We start from the raw sequence: 24,633 nt of genomic DNA, 5'->3' as shown, positions 1-24,633 counted from the left end.
CCCAGTGGCTGCAGTTGGGCGGCTCTGCATGTGATTTTTAAGCGACCGATGGGGAGGTGTGAGGTGGGGGAGGTGGCGGGGGGGGGAGGGGGGGGGATCGGGCTGGTAGTGGTGTGCGGGGAAGAGGAAAAAAAAAGTTCAAGCCGCTGGCCGTTACTTCCACCGGCGTAATTTAAGCGCCCGTCACTGGATTTACGCGGAGGGAAAAAAATAAAAAGTGATAAAGCGGCCGTAAATAATTTGACCGTTTTTTGCCGCAAGAAATTCCTGATTCGGATGAAATGTTCTGGCTCGGGCCAGGGCGGACACAGGCTATTAGGTGTTCACTCACAAAGCGGGGCCAAGTGTGGAGGGAGCCTGCCCCACACGTTCTGCCCCTGAGCGCACTTCCCACTGGCCTCAGGCCCTGGATTGAGCCTTTGAGCTGCAAGTGAACCAATGATTATGCCGATTTGATGTACTAATGTCTCATATGGCTGTTGTTCACAAATGGGGTGAAGGTCGTGGGTTCGATCGCAATCCTAACGCCTCCTATACAGTAAAACCTTGCATTGCGAGTAACTTGGTCTGCGAGTGTTTTGCAAGACGAGCAAACTTTTTTAAAATACATTTTAATTTGATAAACGAGCGAGGGTCTTGCAATACGAGTAGTACGTATACGCTTTGTCTGCCGAGCGTCACGTGATCACAACTGAGCCGATGGTTCTTCTCTCTCGCTGCGGGATTGTGGGTAATCGTCTCCCATGCTCGGTCTCAGTCGGCGTGCCTCACTCGTATAGTCAACATCCGTGCGAGCGTATCTTGTTTACTACAGTACTATAGTGTTGTGACCACGTGTATACTGTTTACTACAGTACTATAGTGTTGTGACCACGTGTATACTGTTTACTACAGTACTATAGTGTTGTGACCACGTGTATACTGTTTACTATAGTACTATAGTGTTGTGACCACGTGTATACTGTTTACTACAGTACTATAGTGTTGTGACCACGTGTATACTGTTTACTACAGTACTATAGTGTTGTGACCACGTGTATACTGTTTACTACAGTGTTATGACCACGTGTGTGTGCGTAAAGCATTTTAAAAATTTTGTGTCCAAGTGTAGTGACTGTTCTTTAGTAACTGTACTGCAAGTGAAAGTCGTCCTACACAATAACCCTCCTCCTCTTCTCCTCTCTCTCGTCTCCCTCACACCAGCGACGATTAAATTTAATTAATAAATTTGATCACTTTACATTACATTTAAATAATAAAAATATAAAAAGGTATTTTGTATTAATAATTTTTACATGAATATTTTTGGGTTGTGGAACGAATCATCTGAGTTTCCATTATTTCTTATGGGGAAATTCGCTTTGATAAGCGAGTGCTTTGGATTACAAGCACGTTTCCGGAACGAATTATGCTGCGCAATCCAAGCTTTCACTGTATTTGGAGTTTGCACGATCTCCACGTGGTCCCAGGTCCTCCGGTTTTACCTTCCACATTTCGAATCTGCATCACGCGTTTAGAGTTTGTCTGCTATTTAAATGTCCACGTGATGATATAAGGCACTTCGTTGATAGCTCAAGTCGCTTCCGAAAAAGAGCTACGTAGCTCAGTGGGCCTTACCGTGTAAAATAAACAAAAGTGTTTGGTATAGTTTGAAGACTTCTCCGCGAAGAAAGCGGTGAGCAAAGGGAAAATGTGAAATGCTCACCGCCTCGTGGGCAGTTGTGTGCCGGGTGGATCGGGAAGATTGACGGCTTGTGTGGCAAGGCCTTCATCCAGCAGTGTATTAATAATGGCTGATTCATAATGATGATGATGATGAAATGTTTAAGAACTGCATTGGTCAGTGGTGCGGTTGCTGGTTCAGCGCAGAGAGAGGACGGTGCCAGAGGTAGGGGACTGACTCGTACTTGGGACATCGCGCTTGATTGACATCTTGGAGGTCGCTGTGCACCCTGGGGCACTGTTAAGGAAGTTGCCCAGTTTAGGGTTCTTCTCCAAGCAGACGTGGACTCCCCAGAGAAGCCCTTTACAAAAGCAATGATCTACGCGAGTGGTCTTCACTCATTTTCAGAGGCGGGGGGCGTGTGGCGTGGCACTTCTGCCGATAAGGGCCGCCACACATTTGAAACCATTGGGGGTTTGACAGCAGCACGACGATGATGATGATGGGGGGTTGTTGTCACCATTTGTGTTTTTGTCAGGGGCTCCGCACGTCAGGGGCCGCACTAAAGGCCACCAGAGGCCGCCAGCGGCCCCGCAGTGAAGAACACTGATCTACGCATGAGCTAAAACTTGCGATTCCTCGCGATAGCTTCACTTGCAATTGCTTTTGACAGCTATTTTAGTGACTACAGGCACCCTATATATGTCCCAATGCTTATGGTTTTCCGTAGCTGAGTTTTTGTCGCTTGTGTTGCAGACCAATCTGGGGCTGTTCTGCCCGAGCCGATTTGTGCTCTGCGGGGAATGTAATAATTCAGCTTTGACTGCACGTTGGGTTAAGTTTGCGATATTTTCTAATCATCCCGTGACGCCGGCGTTTACATTTCGTTGCTATGCCGGTCCTTTGTATTTTTTTTTACTTAATTCTGCCAACCAAGGTCACTCTTGCAAACGAGGCTTCACCCCCCCCCCGCCGGGCCTCTTGAGTTCTCACCTAGCTAAATGAAAAGTAAAATTAAAAGCAGAAATGTCAGAATAGAAGCTTAGGACCGGCATCACGGGAAACAACGCAGGTTTCCCGTGAGACATGCCCCCCCCCCGCCGCCCCCCACTCCTGCAGTACTTCACAAACGAAAAAAAGGATTGCGCAATTTTCCCGTATTTTACGATGTCGCCACAGCCGTCGCGATGGGGTTGTAGTTTTTTGTTAGTCGGGAGGATCGTTGGAAATCCTACGGCGTTGACCGTGAACCGGGACGCGGAGAACGACGCAGCGGTGAGTGGGGATGATGTGACTGTGATAATGAGGCTTCGTCTTGCTAAAAATAAGTAATGTTTAAAAATACTTTTTTTTTTAAACACGCTTTAATGAAATGTACCGTAGTCGTAATGGAAAAACTCCACGACTTCAGGAAGTGGCCCCGAAGCTTGCCATAACGTAAGGGGACCGTGGTGATTTACAGCCAACGTCAGTTGACCGTGGACAATTAGACCCAAGCCCAAACATAACATGTAAAAAAGATGGGTTTTTTTAAAAAAAATGTATTTCTTTATGATAAAATATAGTATTGTCATCAGTATGACATAAGTATACCAAGTTTGCAGTGGATACCACATTGGGAAGTGGGTAAAAATTGAGTTACAAGATTTGAGGATACGACGGCGACAACAACAGGACAGCGAGTTAAATAAAAGCGTGTAAAAAGAGAACACGCGTCGGGCGAGTGGGTGGCCGTGCTCTAAATTAGAGGGCCCAGGGCGAGAAGCGGAGACGGTGGGTGGAGAGAGCTTCCCCCCTCAACCCGGTGTCAATTTACAAAACTAAAATAAAAGTTCGTCAAAGAAATGACATACATTTTTTTTAAGAATAAAACCACTTCAGCTCCCTCTTGTCTGGAAAGTTTAAGTTGGCTTTGTAAACTTGTGCCCGGGTGGTTTCGTGCGACCGAGAATAGCTTGAGCCACATCCCCTAATTTTTTTGTCCGTCGGTGCCACACGGCCTGCCGCGGGAGTCCTCCTTACCCGTCACATCTACCCGCAACTTCGAGCGCGGAGTTGACTCTTCCTCGTCCGCCTCATTCTCCGCTCATGAACGCTCCTCGCCCTGAGCCCCGGCGCGCGTGTGGGAACGAACGGAGGGATGATGGTCGTAGTAGCGGTCGGCACGTCGGGAAGACGCCACGGTGGCTAGGAGATGCTGACTACCTCGCCTGGTACACAGGAGGTCGTGGGCTCGATCCCGACCCCTGACGCCTGCTGCTGTATATTTGGAGTTTGCGTGTGTGTCTCCCCCTGGTCGCGTGGATTTTCCTCCGGATCCTCCAGTTGTTCCCCCCACATTTAGAAACGCGCGATTAGAGTGTTTGGCTGCTGTACATTTCCACGTGACGAGCCACTTCGTTGAGCTGTCATTTGTGGCCAGGTCGCTTCCGAAAAAAAGAGAGCTATGCAGCTCAGTGGGCCTTAACCTGGTAAAATAAAAAAATAGTTTAATTTCGTTTACTCGTTGTCGAGCCGCGCGTTCGGGCGCCAACTAGTCTCACGGCGTGCGTTGGCGTTGCGTTGGCGTGCGTTGCCACGCAGGCGTCCGTCTGGACCGAGTGCGGGGCGGCCGGCAGAAGTACAAGCGCAGGATCGACGCGGAGAACAGCCCGTTCCTCGGGCCCCAGCTGGACCAGCCTGCCAAGAAACCACGTGAGCGAGCGAGAGGAGGCCGCAGCACAACGCTCGACACGCCCGCGGCCCCCCCCCCCCCTCCCCCCCCATGCGCCGTGCCGGTTCTCTTTGTGGCAGCTCGCTAACGACACTCGCCCCCGGCCCGCCCGGCCGCTGCCGCCCCACCACGGTCTGGCTCGAGGGGTGACATATTCGCCGCCTTGCGATTCCTCTCCCGCCAGTGAACAAGATCATCTCGCACCTGCTGGTGGCCGAGCCCGAGAAGATGTTTGCGATGCCTGACCCGGCCGTTCCCGAGGGAGAGGTGAAGGCCCTCACGACGCTGTGCGACCTCGCCGACCGCGAGCTCGTCGTCATCATCGGCTGGGCCAAGCACGTACCGGGTGAGAAGAGGTCTTCGGGTTTTTGTGTTTGCTTGTTTCTCCTTTGCTTCCTCTCACGGGTTGATACAGTTGAGAAAAGGCCTCCGTCCCACCCCTCACCCCTCACCCCCCCACCCCCGAACGGCGCCGTTGAAGGTTGTCAGGAGCGGAGAGCGACGTCGTCCCGTGAAATCGGCCGCTTGGCTGGCTGGCCAGGCTGAGGGAGCGGCGCGAGAGGCGTGGCGGGACTCTCACGCCACCGCCCCCCGCCGGGGGTGGCGAAGGGTGACGGTGGGGGGGTGACGGGGGTGGGGTGGGTGTGGTTGGGGGGGTGGGTGGGTGGGAGATGGGGGGGGGGGCGGCGGTCGCTCCGTCGCCGCTGAGGTGTCGGCGGATCGATCCGCGCGGCGCCGTGAATGGAGATTTGTATCTGGTAATTAATGCATTCGGAACAGCCCCGTTCTATTAATCAGCACGATAAGATAAATTGGACACACTGCCGCCACCGCCGCCGCTGGGAGCGAGCTGTGTGCGCCCGATAGCCATCACCCTGAGGCACCCCCCCCACCACACTACCCACTCTGCTGCTCGCCCTCGGTTCCCGCCTGATTATTGCGTTTAATTAGTGTAACAAGTGGGACGGTACTGGCGCGCACAAACACACACACACGCGCAGAGGTCTGTGCCATTGTTTGGCAGCCTTCTGTCTTCTCGTGTTAACGTGGCCGCGATGGCATTGGCGCCCAAGAGGAGAGATCCGTTTGTAAGATAGAGGGATAAAGGTGCAGCCCTGCAAGTTGAGTTGTTGTCCACGCTCACTAATGATGGAAGGACCTCCAATGGAGGAAGCAATACATCGATGGTATTTGGCCTACTCCTCCGCGCTGCCCAGATATCCTAAAGGGCGGGGGGGGGGGTGGGGGTTGGAGTTTGAGATTACGAGCACGTTGCTTCAACTGCCGCTGCGCCCGGGCGATTGAATGAAACCAGCGAAATAGACGATTCACCGTCGCAGAGGTCTGCTCACGGGCCAGATTCACCGTCGCCCTAAAAGGTGCTCGCTCCACCGCACCGGTTGGTTATCGACGAGAGAGACTGTGTGCAGCCGCAGCGGGTTACCGCGTTTGCCGATTTTTTTTTTCTGGGGGCTCGTTTCTTCCAGACCAGCGGGAGCCGCCCTGGTTAACGCTGCGGATGCATTCGCCACAACAAATGCCCCCGCACCGTCCCCTTCACGGTGGACGCTAAAGTTCCCGCGACGTTCTCCCGTGCCGACGTCGCGATCCCGATGTGATGAATGGCTCGCAGGTCACTGTTCATTTGGAGGCAACCATCACGCCCTGCCGGCAAGGGCGACGCTCGCACGCGGGCCAGGTGCCGCTCCCTCCGTTGCGCCGCACAGGGACAGCTGCCACCGGGGGTGCCCCTCCTAGCAGGGCGCCTTGAGATGTAGCGCATGCGAACATTAAGGATGACGACGACGACGACGATAATGAAACTAGATACATTTACATCACGTAGTGCAAACAACCAATTTAAAAAAAACGACTTCACCGTTTAGCCTGAGAGTCGCTTTCATTCGTGACGGTGCTGAACGTAGCGGCCTCTAGTGGCCGCGGGGGGTGGTGACGTGTGTACGCGTACACTTGCATGTGCAACTTCTTTCGCACCGTACATAGCCAACCGTGCTAATCGGAGGTGCGGGAAATGCTCGCTCGACGAAGTGGCTTATGTTGAAATTTATAGCAGCAGCCAAATTCTGTAAACGCTTGTTGATTCTAAATGTGGAGGGGAAAAACCCGGAGGATCCAAATATACACAGCAGGCGTCAAGGTCGGGATCGAACTGACGACCTCCTGCAAACGAGGCGAGGGAGTTAACACCCCGCTGAATCTGTGCCCCTCCTGGACATCTGTGAAGAAGAGCTTCATGGCTCATCGGATTCCTCCGGGGACCGAACACAGATTCCGGTTTGCGAACGCCACCGTTGACACGCGTCGCCACCCCCGTGCCCCGTGCCCCGTGCCCCCTTCGTCGCCAGGCTTCTCGGTGCTCTCGCTGGGCGACCAGATGTCGCTGCTGCAGAGCGCGTGGATGGAGGTGCTGCTGCTGGGCGTCGTGTTCCGCTCGCTGCCGTGCGACGACGAGCTCGTGTGGGCTGACGACTACGTGATGGACGAGGAGTCGTCGCGAGTCGCCGGCCTCCTCGACCTCAACTCCACCATCCTGCAGCTCGTGCGCAAGTACAAGAGCCTGGCGCTCGACCGCGAGGAGTTCGTCACGCTCAAGGCCATCGCGCTCGCCAACTCGGGTACACGCCCCCCCCGCCACCGCCACCGCCCCAGGATCCCAGGAACCTGGTGACGGCCAATCCAAGACCGCACGCCAGTGCCTGGTCGCAGTTGGTTCCGCTGCTCAAGTACTTGTCAATCGCAGGCTGCATGCCAATGCCCGGCGACTGTTGGTTCTTGGTTCTCAAGTACTTGTGAGTTTCGATTTAAAGCTTTCGTGACTGCAAGGATTCATCTTCTTTGGTTCTTTCGGTAAAGTCACGTAGAATGAGAATAAAATAATAATATAATAAAATAAAATTGCACGCTAAAATTCTCACGACGTTTCGGCCACAACACAAGTGACCTTCAGGTGAAAGGAACAGACCTGTCGGGACGACAGAGCTTCAATGAACGTTAAGATTCGTAGCGTCTTTTAAGCTGGTTTAGAGAAGTGAGGCAACTTGACAAAGGGGTTTACATATCAAACAGGAGAATTTAGCATTGAAATAGCTGAGTGATTAGCTTGTGACTGGTCGTAGAAATAGCTATGTTAAAGTCAAAGCCTCCACATCCACAGAGGCACCTAGTACAAATCAAACAGGAGAGTGAGTTGCAGTCTTCACGCCACTTGAGCTGTGCACTTTTAAATTGAGATTGAAAACTAATTTCTTTAGAACTACTTTTTGGGTTTAGTTTGTCCTTCCCCCGCGCATCCGATTTAGCACTGTTAGCTACGTACGGTGCGAAAGAGGTTTGACATACGTACGTACCATAGCAACTGCAATTAGTTCCGGCACTAAAGTACTTGTGAATCGCAGTCGTCACGCTAATGCCAGTCACGATAGCGCCTGCGATCAGTTCTCCACTTCTAACCTCATCGGCGTGGATTTGGCGAAGGTGGTGCAAGTGATGCACGCAGTCACACCCCATTAAAGTTGACGCATGGATTTTAATCAAGGCTGCAGAGACTTCGAGTCTAATCGTAACTTCCAAATGCCACTCTCGCCCTAATTCCAGTCCTAGTTCAAGCTTGGCCTCGGTCGTTTGGTTGCCCAAACAACACGTGCTTTTAACGTCGACTCGTGTCTACCCCTTCGTGTCCGAGCCGACCCGCGGGCACAGCGGTTAACGCACCGCGGCCACGAACCCGTCCCCCTCGGTGCGGCTCTCCGCCACCGCCAACATTGGTGACGAGTTGGCGTCTGATAACCGGGCCCCCCCCCCCCACCTCCCCGCCCCGCTCATCAAATCCGCACCGACCAGCGTGGCAGATGATGGTCGGACAACCCCCCAAGCCTGACGCGGCGATTCTACCAGCTGTGGTGTTCGCCACGGCTGTTAGAATCGCTCTGGATCGCACCCATCGGCTTGACAGCAATACCACCAGCGCGGCTCGCGCGACTGCGTCTCGCCCCTGCTCGCGGCCCACGTACGCCCCCAGCTGCGAGCGGGCTGCGTGCATGCCCCCCCCCCCGCCCGCGGCCTCCACTCGCAACATCAGCGCCGTCGATGAGAGGCATTGGGCGGCACACCCTTGATTTTTGTGTTTGCTTTGTTGTGCTTCCACCGCACCTCCGATTTAGCACAGTTGGCTACGTACGGTGCGAAAGAAGCGAAACATGCAATTTTTAAAAAAAAAAAACAAAGATCTCCCCTTTTTTAGCGTGAACAGACTGTTAGGGCAAGTGCTGTTGGCGAACACCAGTTCAACAAACACGTACACATACAGTGACACACACACACACACTCGCGCGCGCGCGTGTGAACGAACGCATGCGCACGCATCAGCAGCAGCAGCAGCAGCAGCAGAGGGCTTCTCGTCTTCCCTGCCACTGAGCTTTGCTGGCCTCCGGCTGCACCGGTCGATGGCGCAGTTTGGCCACTCCACTTGCCAATGCCGCCCCCCCCACCCCGTTAGCGCGCAACAGCCCGTGCTTGCCCCGCGGTGCGCGTGGAGTGGGTCGGGACGGCGGTGGGGGGTGGGCAGTGGCTCTGCGAGGTAGGGGTAGAGAAGAGCGCTTCGGGAGTAAAGAGGGGGGGGGGGGGGGGCGGCGGCGGTGGGTTGGGGGGGGGGGTGTTGTTGACGGGAGCTCGTTAATGGGATCTGCCCCAATTTTCCATCGCCCCCAGGGGCGGACACCGATTTTGCACCGACTGCGGACGACCGTTTAGGAGGCCGCGTAAAACTAACGGTGACGGATGCCGCCCCCTCGCTCGCGGCCGCCACCACCACCGTCGAATTGGGGACCCTAAACGGAAAATCTGTGCGGGCGGGCGGGCGGGCGAGAGCCGGGGGCAATCGCTCTCGCGCGGGAGCTTACTTAGTCACTTTATTTTTTACCGGCTTTATTCTGCTCTTTGCATCTCCCGCCGTCACCCCGACGTTTCGACCGGCGGCTCACCGAGAGAATGAGCCAACTGCGTCTCTTCCGCGATCGAGGACCCCCCCCACCCCCCCCGCGCGCTCACTTAGGGGTGCGAATTCCCCCCGCCGTCGCTCACGGTTTGAGTCGCAGGCACCCCTCTGGAGCTTTGGCGGCGAGAGAAATGGGAGAGAGGAAGGAGGGTGGTTGGGGACAGCAGCAGCAGCAGCAACAACAAAAACAACAAACCCGCAAGCCAATTTTCCTGCTCGCCCGTCGAGTGGCTGCGGGGCCACTTCCCGCGAGCATTTCCACTCGGGTGGTTAATTTTTGCAGTCGTTTGGTTGGTAGTTAAGTAATTGAATTCAGCGAGCCCTCCTGGATGTGATGGGGAAATGTAATTATGGGCGCTGCACGCACGCGCACGGGCGAACGCGCGCTGCTTTGAGTGCCGGCGAGCGGATTTGCGGCGGCGAGGAGGACTGATGAGGGCTGTTAAAGCGGGAATGGGGGGGGGGGGGTGCCTTGCTTGGCACCAGGGAAAGCAGCCCCTCATTTTGAAACTCAACCAGCGAAATCCACTCTGGTGCATCTTCCCCGGCCTCTTCCAGAGGGATACGCGGGGGGGAGCAGGGAGGGGGACGCCTGACCGCTCGCCCTCGCGCTACATTTATTTACGCGCCTGCAAGACGCATTTCTGCGCCTGAATCTGGCAAGGCGAGGTCGCCGCGCGCCGCCAGGAATCTCCCCTCCCAAAACTGGGGGGCAAGTCCACAACAACACGCCGGTGTGCTGTACTAGTGACGAATTGGGCACGTTCTATTTACGTGACAACCCTTACTAGTTGGCTGTGTCGGGTGGTGGCGGATTTCACAACACACTTTTTTATTTACACGATCTAACTCAACCTCTTATAGATATTTATATGGTACTCAACCTACCTCATTATGCAAGCCCGTTGTTCTTGTACCTCGTGTCGATTGTGCGTACTGTTTTATTGGCTCGAGTTGACGCACGAGCTGGCCTGCCAGTCGAGTCGCCGTGCAGAAACGTGCTCGCGTCTCGAATATAGGGCCGCTCGTTCAAAGCCACGCGTAAACGATGGCAACGGTTCTTAGTTGTCACCGACTCCACCACGTTGCAAACTTCCTCCTGCGGTAAATGATCACGTGATACATCTGCCATCTAGTGGCAAAATCTGGCATGAAAAACAACTCAAAAGTAGCGGGGGGGGCCCGCGTCGCATTTGCCTCCGCGATTCTTCCCGTAATCGCACTCGCGTGGATTGCAACGTTACTTGACAAAAAATTAGAACGTTTAGTTTGCAGAGATTATTGTGCAGTAGTTTACATGACACTTGCACTTACTTTGAGTTCTGGATGTTGGCAGTTGAAGAGTGCGATCTCTCTTGGAGGCTCTCCCGTGACTTAAGTGTGTGTATGAAGTTACACGGACGCGCTGCTAAAGTAACCAGCCTGTTCGTGATCAATTGAGCACGAGATTCAGTGCTGATGAGACGTGTAACGATGCATGTCTCTGATTGCTCAACAAAGCGGCTTATCACGTGGAAATGTTTAGCAGCCAAATACTGAAAACGCATGGCATTGATTCTAAATGTGGAGGGAAAATCCAGAGGAGCCGGGGGAAAAATCCGCACAACCACGGGGCGAGAGACATGCAAACTCCAAATATACAGCAGCAGGTGTCAGGGTCGGGATCGAACCCACGAACCTCCTGTATACCAGGCGAGATAGTTAACATCTCCTAGCCACTGTGACTATGAGAGAGCGATACACGCAAACTCCAAATATACAGCAGCAGGCGTCAGGGTCGGGATCGAACCCACGAACCTCCTGTATACCAGGCGAGGTAGTTAACATCTCCTAGCCACTGTGACTATAAGAGACGCGACAGACCGTCGCGATTCTCCAGTCGACGCGTTCATTCCGTGCTGCGGCCGCCCCTCCCAACTCCCCGCCCCAACCTCCTCCCCCCCCCCCCTCCCCTTTGCCGCGTGCCACGACCGCACCCCGCTAACCCCTTGGTCGCCGCCGCTGGCCCGCCCGTTCGTCGTGATGCGCGCAGACTCGATGCACATAGAGGACGGCGGTGCGGTGCAGCGCCTGCAGGACGGCCTGCACGAGGCCCTGCAGGAGCACGGCGCGAGCCAGCACGCCGACGAGCCGCGCCGCGCCGGCAAGCTGCTCATGACGCTGCCGCTCCTCCGGCAGACGGCCACGCGCGCCGTGCAGTTCTTCTACTCGGTCAAGCTGGAGGGGAAGGTGCCCATGCACAAACTTTTCCTGGAGATGCTCGAGGCCAAGATCTGAATGGGATGGCGGCGTTTCCTTCACGAGCTGCCCGGCGCACGCAACCGCGACGATGTTCGACCCCCCCCCCCCAGCCCCCAGCCCCCAGCCCCCACCACACCGCCACCCACACCACGTCCCACCTCCCCACTCCCCCCCCCACCCACCACAAAACTGGAGCGATGAGACGAGAACTTTTGTGGAGGCCGAGGCGGCCACCGTGCGGCGGCCGCTACCGCGGTGGTGACGATGGTTGCGACGTTGTTGCCGGCAACGTGCCCGCTGTTTCCCTCTACGCCCGCACCCCTTGCCGAACACCCCCCCCCCCCCCATCGACCACCCCCACCATGTTTTGGGGAGAGAGGGGAGCACAGTCGGGTCATGCAAGCCGCAGCCGGGAAAGCAAATTGATGTTGTCAGGCTAACAGCGAGATGCTGCCAGCCGCCCCCACCCCCCGCTCTCCGGTGATGGCGGTGGGAGGAGAGGAGCGTTGGGTCGGAGCGAGCCGGAACCTCGCCGCGGTCGGCGCTGGCGGCCGAGGGCAGCGGCCGCGAGGAGTTCGCGGGGAGAGCATCGCCCCGGCCGACTTCCCACGGCGTTCCCACCGCCACCCCAGCAAGCGTGGGTTGTCGCCAGCGCTCCTCGCTCGCTCCGCGAGGCGGGTACATTTTATTAATTGGAATGCGTCGTGGGGGTGGCGCTGGGTGGGTGAGGGGAGCAGGAGGAGGAGGGGTTAGTGGGGGGGGGGGTCCCCAATTGGCGTGGTGATCACGCGCGTGTTCGTAGCCCGATTTTGGCTGCTTCCGCACGGTGTACACGGGGCCCGGCGGGGGCGGGCGGGGAGGAGGGGGGACCCCGAGGGGTCTTCGACTGGTCGCAAAAAAAACTCTTACTCACAAATGCAATTCGTGTCGCCTAATGTTCGTCTGAACGTCCGTGTTGAAGACGAAGGGGGGTGGGCGGGTAGCGTGGTCGTACGCTAGAGGTGGAGGGGTGAACCGTTTTCGTTCTCGCGGGGCCCCCCCGAATCGGACTCGGATGCCACCAGCAGTGAGCCCCGCGCGGTTAACGTGCAGCAGTCTCCCCCCGGCGCTGTCCGGAAGGAACGCCGAGTGGAACCGCGAGCGCTCGGCCACCGACTTTCGTCGCCCGGGGTGAGTGGGAAGTTCTCGTGCTGCCGCGGGCTGTGCGAGTTAAGTGGTGGGGAGGGGGGGTGGAGGGGGAGGGGCTTGACGGGGGGGGGGGGGGTAGGTTCGTGGAGGGTGGCGGCACCGGGACGCGGGCCAAGGGGTCATTGGTTTTGTCTTCCACTGCCCACGTCGCCGTGCGCACAGCAACAACGGCGACAACCACGGCCGCCGGCGTTCGCTACGAAGTGGCGGTCGCCGCGGTGCTCGTGCCAGGCTGTGTGCATTTTAGGTGAAGTGTCGGAACGCCCGCTGGCCGGAGATCACAGGACGCAGCCAGGTGCCATGCGACTAACTGAGATTACTGGCGCCGCACGGCGTGACTATCGTTACGTGAGCTGGGTGGGCCGTCTCGCCCCTGGGGGGGGAAGGTCGGGCTCCCGCACCTCCGACGGTTGGTTAGGTACGGCGCGGAAGGTGTTCGGCGTACAGCCTGCGGCTCTGCGGAGAGATCCCCTCTGTGTAATCATTCTCGGGAGCAATACAACGTGAGCTTTTTTCTCTTCCGCCTCCTCCTCCGGCGCTCCGACTAGAACTTTGAGACGCCTTCCCCCAAAAAGCGGCCGCCGTGAGGCTTTGTCTGACGTTCTGTTCGCAAAGCCCTACCCTGGAGCGTGCCATCGGCGTCAAATGTCGCTTCGCTCTCCGTTTTCGCCTCCCGTTCGGTCGTCTCCGTCTCTTGCAAAGAGTTGCGTGTCTCCCTAATGCCCAAGTAGAAAGGGGGGGTTGGGGGGGGGGGCGCACGCTGCGGCCCGTGCGGCGGGGTCCGTTGTCGTCCGTTGTGCTTCCGCGTCTGCGCTCCCCCCCGCCGCCTTTTGCCAAAAGCCGCAATCGCCGGGGTGGTTTCAGTACGGTCAAATAACCGGCACGGCGCGGGCACCCATCCGCCCGCAAGTGCGCTCACCCGCAAGCCTGCAACACGCGCACACCGTTCCCTTGAACATACTGACCTGTGCATTCGTGATGTGGCGTCGCTTAAATTGCCCCGGCAACTCGATGGCGCATTATATCACGCCTCATGCGAAACATTCGAAGGGAACCCCACTGCCCCCCGCCCCCCGCCGCCTCCTCTCTCCAGCCCTTGCTGGAGCTCTGCTCCTCCTGGGCCCAGCTCTCCGCGTCCCTCGCTTGAGCGACGCACGCGGACAGCTCGGTCGTCGTGGCAGCAAAGGAACCAGGAGTTGCCGGCGGGGGGTAGAGGGGGGGAGGGGGTGTAGCGAATGAGTGGCCGAGCGGCGGTGGCGGCGGTGCAGTGCTTAGCGCCCTGCGTTCTCAGCCAACCCCCGGCGACCCCCCGGAGTTTGATTCCCGGCCACGGCGATATCCGAACCGGTCTTAGGCCCCCCCCTCTCCCCCGCACCCCACCGTCCTCCACCAAGCCGCACCGGTTCAGCGGGACGGTGAAGCGACGATTAAGACAACCTCCCGCCGCCGAGCGGCGAGTTGACACAAAGGGCTGTAATTATTCGAATACCTTATTGCAACGGTGATTTCGGGGCTTGACTCTTAGAGGGGCCTGCTCTTTACAGGCCGTCCCTCCCCCCACGTGGTAAATTGGTCGGCTGATTTTGCTCGCTGCTGTGAGCGCGCAAGGAAGGCGCTAAGCCCGAGCAGCAGTTTAGCGCAGCAGCGCTACGAGCCCGGCGACTCGAGTTCGATTCCCGCTCAAGGCCGACACCAATTGACGATCTTATCTGAACTCTGTTCTGGGCCTCCTCTAGGTCCACCCGGCCTCAAACGAGTAACTGGCGCGGTGTGTAAAAACATCGCCGCCGGGGAGGCAAAGGCGGCCGGGCGTGGTGCTGGCCACCCATCCCCCTCGTGTGCCGTGCCGGCCTTCGTAGGTGCTCGCGAACAGCACTTGCCCCAAAAGTGTGTCAAGGCTACGCGGGGGATCTTTGTGTAACGTGAGGGGTCCCGTGGCGCGCGTCAATCCCGGTGTCCTGGCAATGAGTGCCACCACTTCCCGTCCTCCGTGCTTGATGAGTATGGTTGCCCGGCCATGAAACACGCACTATAAATGTTCTAAGTGTTTTCGTTTTGTGTTTTTAGCAATCGTTTATATAATACTGAGCCATGCATATATATAGAAAAAAAAACTATGGCATTCAATAACTTGACTTCTCCAAATATGTAAAATAACAAACAAAAAATGTTAAAACAAGGAAAAGATTTAAAACCAAACGGAGACCGGAAAAGGTATGTTCGAGCGACAAAGGGAGTTTCTGTGTAAAATGAAGTGTTAATTATATCGACGCGCGCGTGCGCGTGTACGCGTGTGTATACGCTCCTGCGAGCGCGTGTGTACTGCATACACGCGCGTGTGCGCGCTGGTGTACGGAGCAGAACCGTGCGTCTGCCGGCACGCCTGCTCTCGCTTTTGTCCGCCGCTAGTGCTCACGGCGGCACGTCGTGACGTCTGGGCGCCGGTGCTGGCCGACCGATCCCCGCCGTTGGCCCCCGAAACAAAACGGCCCCCCAGCGAAAATTGAAAAATGCCAGTGAGAGAGCGTTTTAAAAGAGGCCGGTCGGCAAAACCTCCGCGTCGTGGACGGCGGAGCTTTGCTCCAGTGTCCAGGAACCCCTCGGCGGGAATGGCGCCCGCCGAGCGGAAATATTCCCGTTGGAACCATGTGCTGCTGCACAGGGGCGGCTGCCACTGGGGGGGGGGGGGGTGGTCGCCTTGGCCAGGCTGCAGGAGGGCATTGGAACGGTTGAGTTGAGGTGTGATTGCGAGGCGCTTGCTGAGAGAGGCATGTTTAAGCCGCCCCCCCCCCTCCTCCCCCGCAAGTTCAAATCCTTGTAGTGGATTCCGCCGCGATGATTCCATCCGCCGTGCGAGCGATCGGCAATATTGGGTATGGGGGAGGGCCCGATTCGGCTACATACGTCGGCCTGTGGGCACGACCGGTTGTCGTCTCGGTTCCAAAGTAATGCCCCGCGTAAAACCCGCGTCGAGAAACGGCGTCGGAGATTACGCGTGTGGACGATTAGACGTTTTCCTATCGGCCCCGACTAAAACCCACTCCGTGAGCGGCCGTACCCCGACCAGACCCATCCTCTCCGCTCGTCCGCGAGCATTCCCCTCTCCCGCGGCAGTCGCCGCCATGACGCCGGAGAATCCGTCGCGTTCGGAAAGGGCCCAGAGTGCTCGCTGCAACAAGTGTTTTTTTATTTTTGCGTGGCTGGGCCCGAATCCTCCCTGGGCATTGAAGGAGAATTTCGGTTTTTTTTTCTTCTGGCAGAAGTGGGCAGCGTCTCCACGAGAAGGTTATCGTTTTAAATGGCACTACTGTACAAATGAAAATAAATATAATGAATACGAGTAATGTAATGATATAGTGATAATATAATACATTTTTACGGACGACTTTTTATTTGCAGTGTGGTTGGAAGTTCACTGCAGTGATATATATATACACTGTATATTGTAGAAAAGTCAATCATTGGTTCTCTTGGTACACGGGGGGCCCCTGTTTATCAGAAATATTGTTGGGTTCGGAATCTCTCCGCAGATTCACAGAAGCGATGGAACGTGTGCAGTCTTGTCTTCATTTGCCGCGTTTGAACACTGGGGCAGACATTCGCACAAACACCACGCGCGGACACACACACACACACAGACAGACGGGTTGATAACCCCAGGTCACGCATATCCCATTTACAAACTGCACACCAGGTAGAGAGAGAGCGACACCCACACAACGCATGCTCCTGGAGGGGTAAACGGCAGACTCGCGCCACCGATTCGTCAGTTAAAATCCACCTCTTGCCACGCGCGATGCAACTTCCGTGGATCCGTGCTTGTGGAACTGCGCAGCCCGAGAATCGGCGGTTATGCAAATTGTACGTCGTGAAGAGTGCTCGGGGTTGGGGGGTGGGGGCGACGTTTCGGTTCGTCGCGGGGTGAAAAAGGCCCCGTGCGATTGAGGCTTTACAGGAGAGACTAAAACAACCGTTGAGCGGCAGGAACTAGGGCGGTGAAAGCGGGACGAGACGAGAGGAACGAATCCGTCCTCTCTCACGGATTCGCGGCCGTCGCTCATCGTGACGATGGCCTCGCCGCTGGAGGAGGATGGAGCGTTGCGTGTCGGGCGGGTGGCTCTCGCCCCCCCCCCCCCTTCAACGTCCCGGAGCCGAAAATAAACCGTGTCGTGCTCTGTCACCGAATGAATTTGGTGAACCCCGTTCGCCAAGATCTTCAAGCCGGAACGGTCGGCGTTGCGGCAAAGTTCAGTGGCGCGTTCGCCTCCAGAGGTGCTCCTCGAGCAAGAGAGCACGGGATGGGGGGTGGCGGCAGCCTGTAAATGTAGATGTGGGGGGGCCTAGTGGGTACAAGCAGTGGCTTAGCGTGGCTGGCATGGGCCCAAGTGCAGGGGATGAAATTAGGCTGCCCCCTCCCCTTGTCACCTCGGTGTGGTTGAAGCCGCCTGCTCGATAGCTGTGCTACCGACCGGGTCCAAGGCTGGGCGGTTGGTGGTGGATGCGGGGGGGGAGGGCGGTTGTGATGCCGTTGACCGAATGCTCATCTGTGATTGGTGGGAACGCGTGCTGCCCCCCCCCCTCCCGTACCACGACCCGGTGCGAGAGAGAATCACGAGAGTGGGGCACCCTCCCCCCCCCCCACCTTGCTACGTCCGTTTGCGTGCCCGTGACAGGCGTGCAACGTGCTGCTTAGTAGATACGCTATAAAAACACACAATAATATAATAAATGAATGAATCATACACCCAGGGATAACGTCTACCTTCGAAGGTTAACAATTTTGCAATAATACGTGTTTTCCAGTTATATGTGCTGTGTTGGTTTGTTTACACTGTACACTGTTTTATTTATGATGTACATAACGCATATATATATTGAACTATAGTCTATTGCCCAATGCTTGCGACGGCACTCGCGCACGCGCTCGCCGGCCCGTCCCGAAGTGTCGCCAAGGCGAGAAGAAGCGTTTAATGTCATTCCGGAGTTTTTGTGGGCGCTTGGGAGCGCCGGGGAATATTTTTGGCAACGCGGCCTCACAGCAGCCATGCCTGGGGTCCCATCGTGGGCCCTTGCGGTGTCCGTCAAATCGATTGGTCCCCCCCCCCCCCCCCCGGCGGATTTGTCTTCTGCACGGGTGTGGCACACCCCGTGAAGCGCACTATTTGTGCGTTCGTTCAACACACTCGGACCGCGGAGTTTCTCGCGGGTTGATGCGGTTTTTTTTTTGCTGCCGGTGGGTTACCGTGCGCCATGCTGTTCGGCACGAAGATTGAACGTTCAATCGAACGTTGAACTGAACCCTCGTTTTGTTGTTGTTGTTGTTTCGTGGTCCTAAAGAAGCTCCCAGACACGTGGGAGCCAAAAGAAACGGACACCAGTGCTGAACAGTACGTGATACGCAACCTGGAAAAAACGCATCAACCCAGCAATCCTGTACACTTGCGCCCATCCCCGTAAACGTAACGCGCGTGACGGTGGCAGGATCAAGTGGTGTGCTTGGGGTGGCGTTGGGCTGGAGCGCGTAGACACCGTTGGAGAGAGACGGAGGGGCAGGGGGCGGGGGGGGGGGTTAACATCGACGCAGCGCGGCAGCCGCTGACGACTTCACCCGCCGCGGCGCGCGTGGCCGCATCATCGCCTCGGGTCGTGAGCGCGTTTGGGTGTCGGGCGCCGCGCGCTCCGAGCGCAAGGCGAGCGCGGGAAGGGCCTGCCGAGCTTCTTCAAGGTCGAAGTGGCGGCGGGCGCCGGTGACTTTCACCCAGCTCGGCGCTAATAATTGCGAGGCGTTTTCTGGTGCGCACCGTGACGCCGAATCGCTCGCGTGGCCCGCTGCTGTCGTGCGAAAACAATAAACTGTGAAGCAGACGGGGGTTGGTGTGTGGGGGGGGGTGGCGTATATTTGATTGACACACCCGGCAGTATTAGACAGAGGTGGCCGCCCGGGCAAAAGACGCGTGCCCCCGCTCGGCCGCTTGCAACACCATGGCAGGTTGATTAATTCCACGAGCTCTCACCCGTTAAACACACAGGCGCCCCCAACTCCTTGAAGGCGCTTGCCGGTATTCACGCTGGGTTATTTAAACAATGTAGCGTACGCCTCTTTAAGCACAAAACAGCCTAACGGTATCCATAAGAACAAACCGGTTTGTATATATCCAGACACATTTACAAAAAAACGCAGCACGGCTTGGCGTGACTGGAATGAGAGCGCCCCCCCCCCTTGCCTTTTGGAACGGGCTTGAAAGGTTCCTCGTGCGTGTTCCATCCTTGCAGGCGGTGACATCAACGCTTCGGTGACGCGAGCCACGTGTGTGGGCCCACGCGTTCAAAGGGGGGAGAACGTTTTGGGGGGTTTTTGTTGTTGTTTTACACGCAGGAGTATTGACGGGCGAAATAAATTGCACGCATTTGCCGCCCCAGACCAAACGCCCCACTCCGTCCTGTTGAGCCATTGCCGTGCCGGTGCGGTCATGCCCAGGTGTGCAGGTCCCTCGACAAATCGCGTGGCTTAGTCACAGCCTGCAACTGCTTTGTCCACATCCGGAGCGAGCAGTTGCGGTTTACAGAGGAAACGGAACGGCGTGTTCAGGATCTAGTAATAGGTTTTTACCCTTTTTATCTGGCAACAAAACTGACACCTTTATACAAGGGATCATGTTTGCATTAACCACAACACTTGCGGCCAAAATGCAAACAAAAAGACAACTCTGATAATGTATTGGCACTGTCCTTGAAATTGATTGGTCCACACCCGAGACGGCTTTTCTTAGAGCCTAGTCGCACATGGTGTTGGACCAGATGACGCCAAAAGGCGCACAACTCAAAGACAACGCACCATCAGAGTATTGAGAGCTCGGGGTAAGCATTTACATTGAGACCTCCTTGAGAGCTCGGGGTAACTGATAATGTATGCACTGCCCTTGAAATTTAAAGGACAGTGCATACATGATCAGAGTTGTCTTTTTGTTTGCATTTTGACCGCAAGTGTTGTGGTTAATGCAAACATGATCCCTTGTATAAAGTTGTCAGTTTTGTTGCCAGATAAAAGGGTAAACACCTATGACTATATCTTGCTACTGGCAAAGGAGGTCTCATAATGTGTTCAGGATCGTTGGCGGCCAATCGCGCGGCTCGCCCAATACGCCCCGGCGCTCGACCTCGCACGCCGCCGCAAATCGTGGAGCAGATGAATGGCGTGGACGCGCAGAGCCCCTCTCTCTCTCCGCGGCGCGAGCGACTGTTTTCCGGCGATTGCTCGCAACGGGTCGCGGAGACCGTCCGCGCGTAAGCGATTTTTTTGAGTGTCGCGCAACCGATCTCTCGGGAGCGTTGGGGGTAGGAGGGGTTTGACCTGGCTTGGCGAACCGTGGCACAAGGGCTCGGCGACTCTCGTCCACGTGGGTGCGAGTCTACATTTGGATTCCCATCTGGCAAAGGTTTAGGCGGGCGTTTGTCTCCGGCCGGCCGGTGCGCCGCGGGAGGTTGTCGTCGCGCGCCCAGCGTTGGGAGAAGCGAGCGCGCGAAAGTTGCGAGCGCCACACCCGGGGCATGCACGCGTTACCAACACGTCGATTATGGCGAAGGTGCAGCCCTGCAATTGCCGGCTCGCTCCACTGCTGGCCGAAGGGGACCTCCTCCTTGAGGAGGAGCTCGAGAGAGACCCTTCTCTGGAATAAATGCGTGCGTGGATTCGCGCACGCAGCGACGCCGTCGCGACTTGAATGCCGCCGCGACTTGAACGCTGCCAGCGAGTCGCCCAGAAAGGGCTTCTCATCGTCACGTCGCTATGAAATTCACAGGTTATTTCGCACATCACATCTGCCGGATCTAAATGGGGCACTCGGTAAAACGCTCTAAAAATGGGAGTGCGTGTAATTACATCCGCGGCTTCTGCCCACGTGTCGTTTGGCAAGTGCAATAGTCACGTGGTCGCCATAGGAGGGGTTTTTTTTGTTCGATGGGTATGTGTTTTCTCACGGTTCTCATATCTCAGGTTTAAAAAAGAGCGGGGGGGAGGGAGCTCTCCAAAGTCCATCAGCCCAGCCGCACTCACACTGATCCCCCCCCCTCCCCACGCCGAGATTTTACCACGAGACCAGCCGCCTACGAGCTGCGCGAGTAAAGGTTTCCACGGTGGACAATTTCCACGATATACACGATATCAAATTTCACGATGTTGACGGTCATCGTGAGATGTGTGTTCCCCATAACTCTGCAGTTGTTTTGCATTCTGATCTATTGTCTTTGTGTTGTACTGTGGGCCTACGTCCAGTGTGAATAAAGATTTCTTCACGATTATTTAACTGCGGGTTCAATCGACGTATTGCACCATTACGATCGAAACAGCTAATATAGCACATGCTGTCAGTTAACTAACTATGAACTATTTTTTTTTACCAGGTAAGGCCCACTGAGCTATATAGCTCTTTTTTTAGAAGCGACCTGGCCACAAGTGATAACTCAACGAAGTTGCTTTTCACGTGGAAATGTATAGCAGGACCTGTAGAAAAATCCACCCGACCACGGAGAGAGACGTGCAAACTCCAACTATCCAGCAGGCATCAGGGTCGCGATCAAACCCACGACCTCCTGTATATCAGGCGAGGTAGTTAACATCTCGTAGCTACCTTGGCGCCCCAGTTGCATCGGGTAGGGCTTGGGTTTGGCTGGCTCGTGTTCATCATCCCTCGACACAAGGTGTCCCTTATCTCCTGTTCCCATCTTAAGACCGTTTCACATTTTGTTTAATTTTCACATTCTGAAATCACACCGTGGTGTACGAGACTGCACGTTGACTTACCGAGAGGTCTTTTTTTTGTAAAAAAAAACTACATTATCGACATGGTAACGCGAGGTAGTTTGGTAGCGTCACACAAGCTTCACTCTGGCAAGTGGAAGACATCAGCGGTGGAGCAGTGTTGCAAGACAACAGTTAGGTGGCAAAAACATTTTTTTAGATTTAAACATGCAACCTACAACACTGGTTTAACGGAAGATGCAATCCAGAAAGAGAAAAAAAACGTACATAAATATCCACGTAGCCACATCGCTAAGTCTGCCAGCAAACGGCTGGCTGTGTTGATAAGTGGGAAAAACGGCCGTGATGAGTCATGTGGTACTCGCCTATGTGTGTGTGTGCTTTCCACAGGATCCACTCCGAGCCAAAATCTAAAATAAAATTAAAACTGCACTGGCCTCGTTTGCGAGCTGGAGTATAATCACTCTGAAAATAAACTATTAAATGTCACATGTAGGCCTCGCTGAATTTTTGAGAGACGAGCATTTATATCTATAATCTGATTTTTTTTGCAAAAGCGCAGCGATGCGGTGAACGGTTTTTAAAGTGCCCCCCCCCCCCCCCGTTCCAGTTGAATTGTCTCTTCCCAGTTGACCAGTTTACCTTTTCTCGTCTGTCTGTAGTGACTACACCCTGCTGCCCCGGTGTTCCAGGCTGTTATTACATGTACCGTTGTGTTAACGTTGTTAAAATTGGTCGTTAACTCGCTATACAAAAAAATATATACACGCGCGCGCATGCACGCGCACGTACATATACCGACACACACACACACGCCTAATACACGCATTATACATCTTTATATATAACCGTGTGATATGTAAACAGGGACGACGTATCTACTATTACCGCGAGCGCGTGGCGTTCCTAAGCGGCCGAGCCCAAGCGCGTTCGCGTCAATCGTGTTGTGGTTCCTCCGGTTTGTACGTATAAAAGCGCTGTGTGTACGGGAGTCCGCGATCGGTCGGGGAAGAACCATGCGCGAATGGGCCCCGTGAATCATTGCAGACGCTTCAAAGTAGTCGGCTGGGGCAGTTGTGGGTGGGTGGGGGGGAGCCACGAGTCAAAAGTGCTGAGGCCCAGCTTTTGGGCAGCGATGTTGTTTGGGGTGAGTTGAGGTGGGGGGGCTCAGACTGTCATGGTGGTTTTAGGGGTGGTGGTGGGTCCTCAGTGTGTTTGCTGGGTGCCGTGTCTTCACGGGCGCAGGGCCAGCGGTGTGTGGGAACCTGTGTTCGACTTTAGTCGGCATGTCAGCGTTTTGAGTCGGAGTCCGAAGACTTGTGGACATTTCGGTCGAAGTCGTTGGGGGGGGGGGGGGGTTTGTGTGGATTTATCCTTTTGGCCTTTCGAATGAAACACATTCGGACTGCGTTGAATGCACAGATCAAAAAAAATATTTGACTGGAATTCCACCCGGAAACAAAAACAAATCACGTCTTTTAAGTCGTTCAAACAAAGAGGTGTGCTCACTGATCTAACGCTGGTGGTGTTCAACGACCGAGTGAAATACCCGCGGACTTGAAGCTTGACTGGAACACCCACGGACTGCTGGCCAAATGACCCCTTGCTGGGAACGGCGCCGAACCCCAGGGGTTGCCCGTGTGCCGATGATGTTGACTCGTTGTATCCGGCGTGACCCGTGTACTGTTGTTGATCGTTGCGCTTGTGTTCGTGTTTAAGTATCAATAAAGCAATATGGACTTTTATAACACAGAACCGGACACCTTACACGAGCTGGCCTTGTCTCGTCTTTTTTTTTTACTCCCTCCCCTCGTCTGTTCAACCTTCACTCTCGCCCACACGTGGGGTTGCTGTTATAGTTCACCAATCGGCAGTGGCAGGCGTGTGTGAAGTATGGTCAAGATAACAGCCCCCCGCGACAAATGTGACGTGGAGAGGCCCTCAGCCAGCAGCGGATTGATAAAAGCTGGACATCTTTGGGAAGAGAGCTTTATAGCTAACCGCATTCCCCCAGTGTAAATACATATTCTGATCCATGATACAGGTGTTTTTTTGGGTTAGATCGTGTAAATATAAGAGCGTCGTTAAACCCACCACCACCCGACATAGCCAATTGGTAAGGTTTGTCACATAAACGAATTGGCACGTTCTGTTCACGTGACAAACCTTACTAATTGTCTGTTGGGGGTGGCGGTGGGTTTAACGACACATTTACGCGATCTAACCTAACAAACCTGTACTATTGATGATATTGGTCGCGAAAGCTTACGTGTTAAACTAAATATTCCGATTCCGAAAATCGCCTGAATTATATTTCTATTTTTAAAAAATGTAAACTAGGAACGGGTATACAGTACTGCGTTTAGCATTGAGGGCACCCGTGGCGCTGTTTATTATCCGACAGTTGATATTCTTGCCTTCTAAATTTTGATTTAAAGCTTTCGTGACTGCAGTAATTCATACTCTTAGCTCTTTCGGTAAAGTCACGTTTGTGTTATGGTCGAAACGTCTTGAGAATTTTTATTGTTTTATATATATTTTATTAGTTTATTGTTTCCCTTCAACGTGACTTTACCGAAAGAGCTAAGAATATAATATTCTTGCCTTCTGTTAGCGAGCGCCGGGGTAGCATAGGGGGACTCGGCTCGCGACGTCGGCTGGCCTTTTTGTGGGGTGGGGGAAGGTGGGGCGGTCGACGTTTGACCTCGCGAGGATCGAAGCGCTGGAATTCAGTTGCACCACCCCCGGTCACGTGGCGGCGCTATAAGCGACAGCCTCTCAACGCAGTGTGGTTCTTTGAACCAGGGGTCCCCGTCCGTGTGGCCTGTTAGGAACCGGGCCGCACAGCAGGAGGTGAGAGCGGTGAGTCTGCGCTTGGCCCGCCCCCATTATTTTATTATTTACCACTTCCGTCCGCGCCTCTTTCCCGCACTGCGCACTTGTCTCAGTGACAGTGTTGGTAAGCCCACAAGCTAACCCCTAGTAGCCAAAATGAGTACAAAACAAACGTCGCTGGAGAGATTCTTTGAAAAGGTAGGAAAGACCCAATGATGCCC

The 24,633-nt window shown here is 55.2% G+C and overlaps 1 protein-coding gene across 4 annotated transcripts in view; it reads left to right on the top strand.

Annotated features, from left to right (window-relative positions):
- LOC116953915 (estrogen-related receptor gamma) overlaps positions 1-23,344 on the top strand; it is a 127,983-nt gene extending 104,639 nt beyond the window's left edge. For all 4 annotated transcript variants that reach the window (XM_076051987.1, XM_032974222.2, XM_076051988.1 and 1 more), the window contains exons 4-7: positions 4,247-4,357; positions 4,561-4,722; positions 6,743-7,012; positions 11,423-23,344. In XM_076051987.1, coding sequence (XP_075908102.1) covers positions 4,247-4,357; positions 4,561-4,722; positions 6,743-7,012; positions 11,423-11,667 — 788 coding nt within the window. In that variant the 3' untranslated portion in view covers positions 11,668-23,344. The remainder of the gene's footprint in view (positions 1-4,246; positions 4,358-4,560; positions 4,723-6,742; positions 7,013-11,422) is intronic.
- Positions 23,345-24,633: the final 1,289 nt, after the last annotated feature.

This window comes from Petromyzon marinus, chromosome 53 (genome assembly GCF_048934315.1).
Source record: "Petromyzon marinus isolate PM22_M1 ecotype Great Lakes invasive population chromosome 53, UKy_Petmar_22M1.pri1.0, whole genome shotgun sequence".
Classification (NCBI taxonomy): Eukaryota; Metazoa; Chordata; class Hyperoartia; order Petromyzontiformes; family Petromyzontidae; genus Petromyzon; species Petromyzon marinus.
The sequence above is the reverse complement of the archived record's forward strand: the minus strand, read 5'-3'. Positions and strand labels throughout refer to the sequence as shown.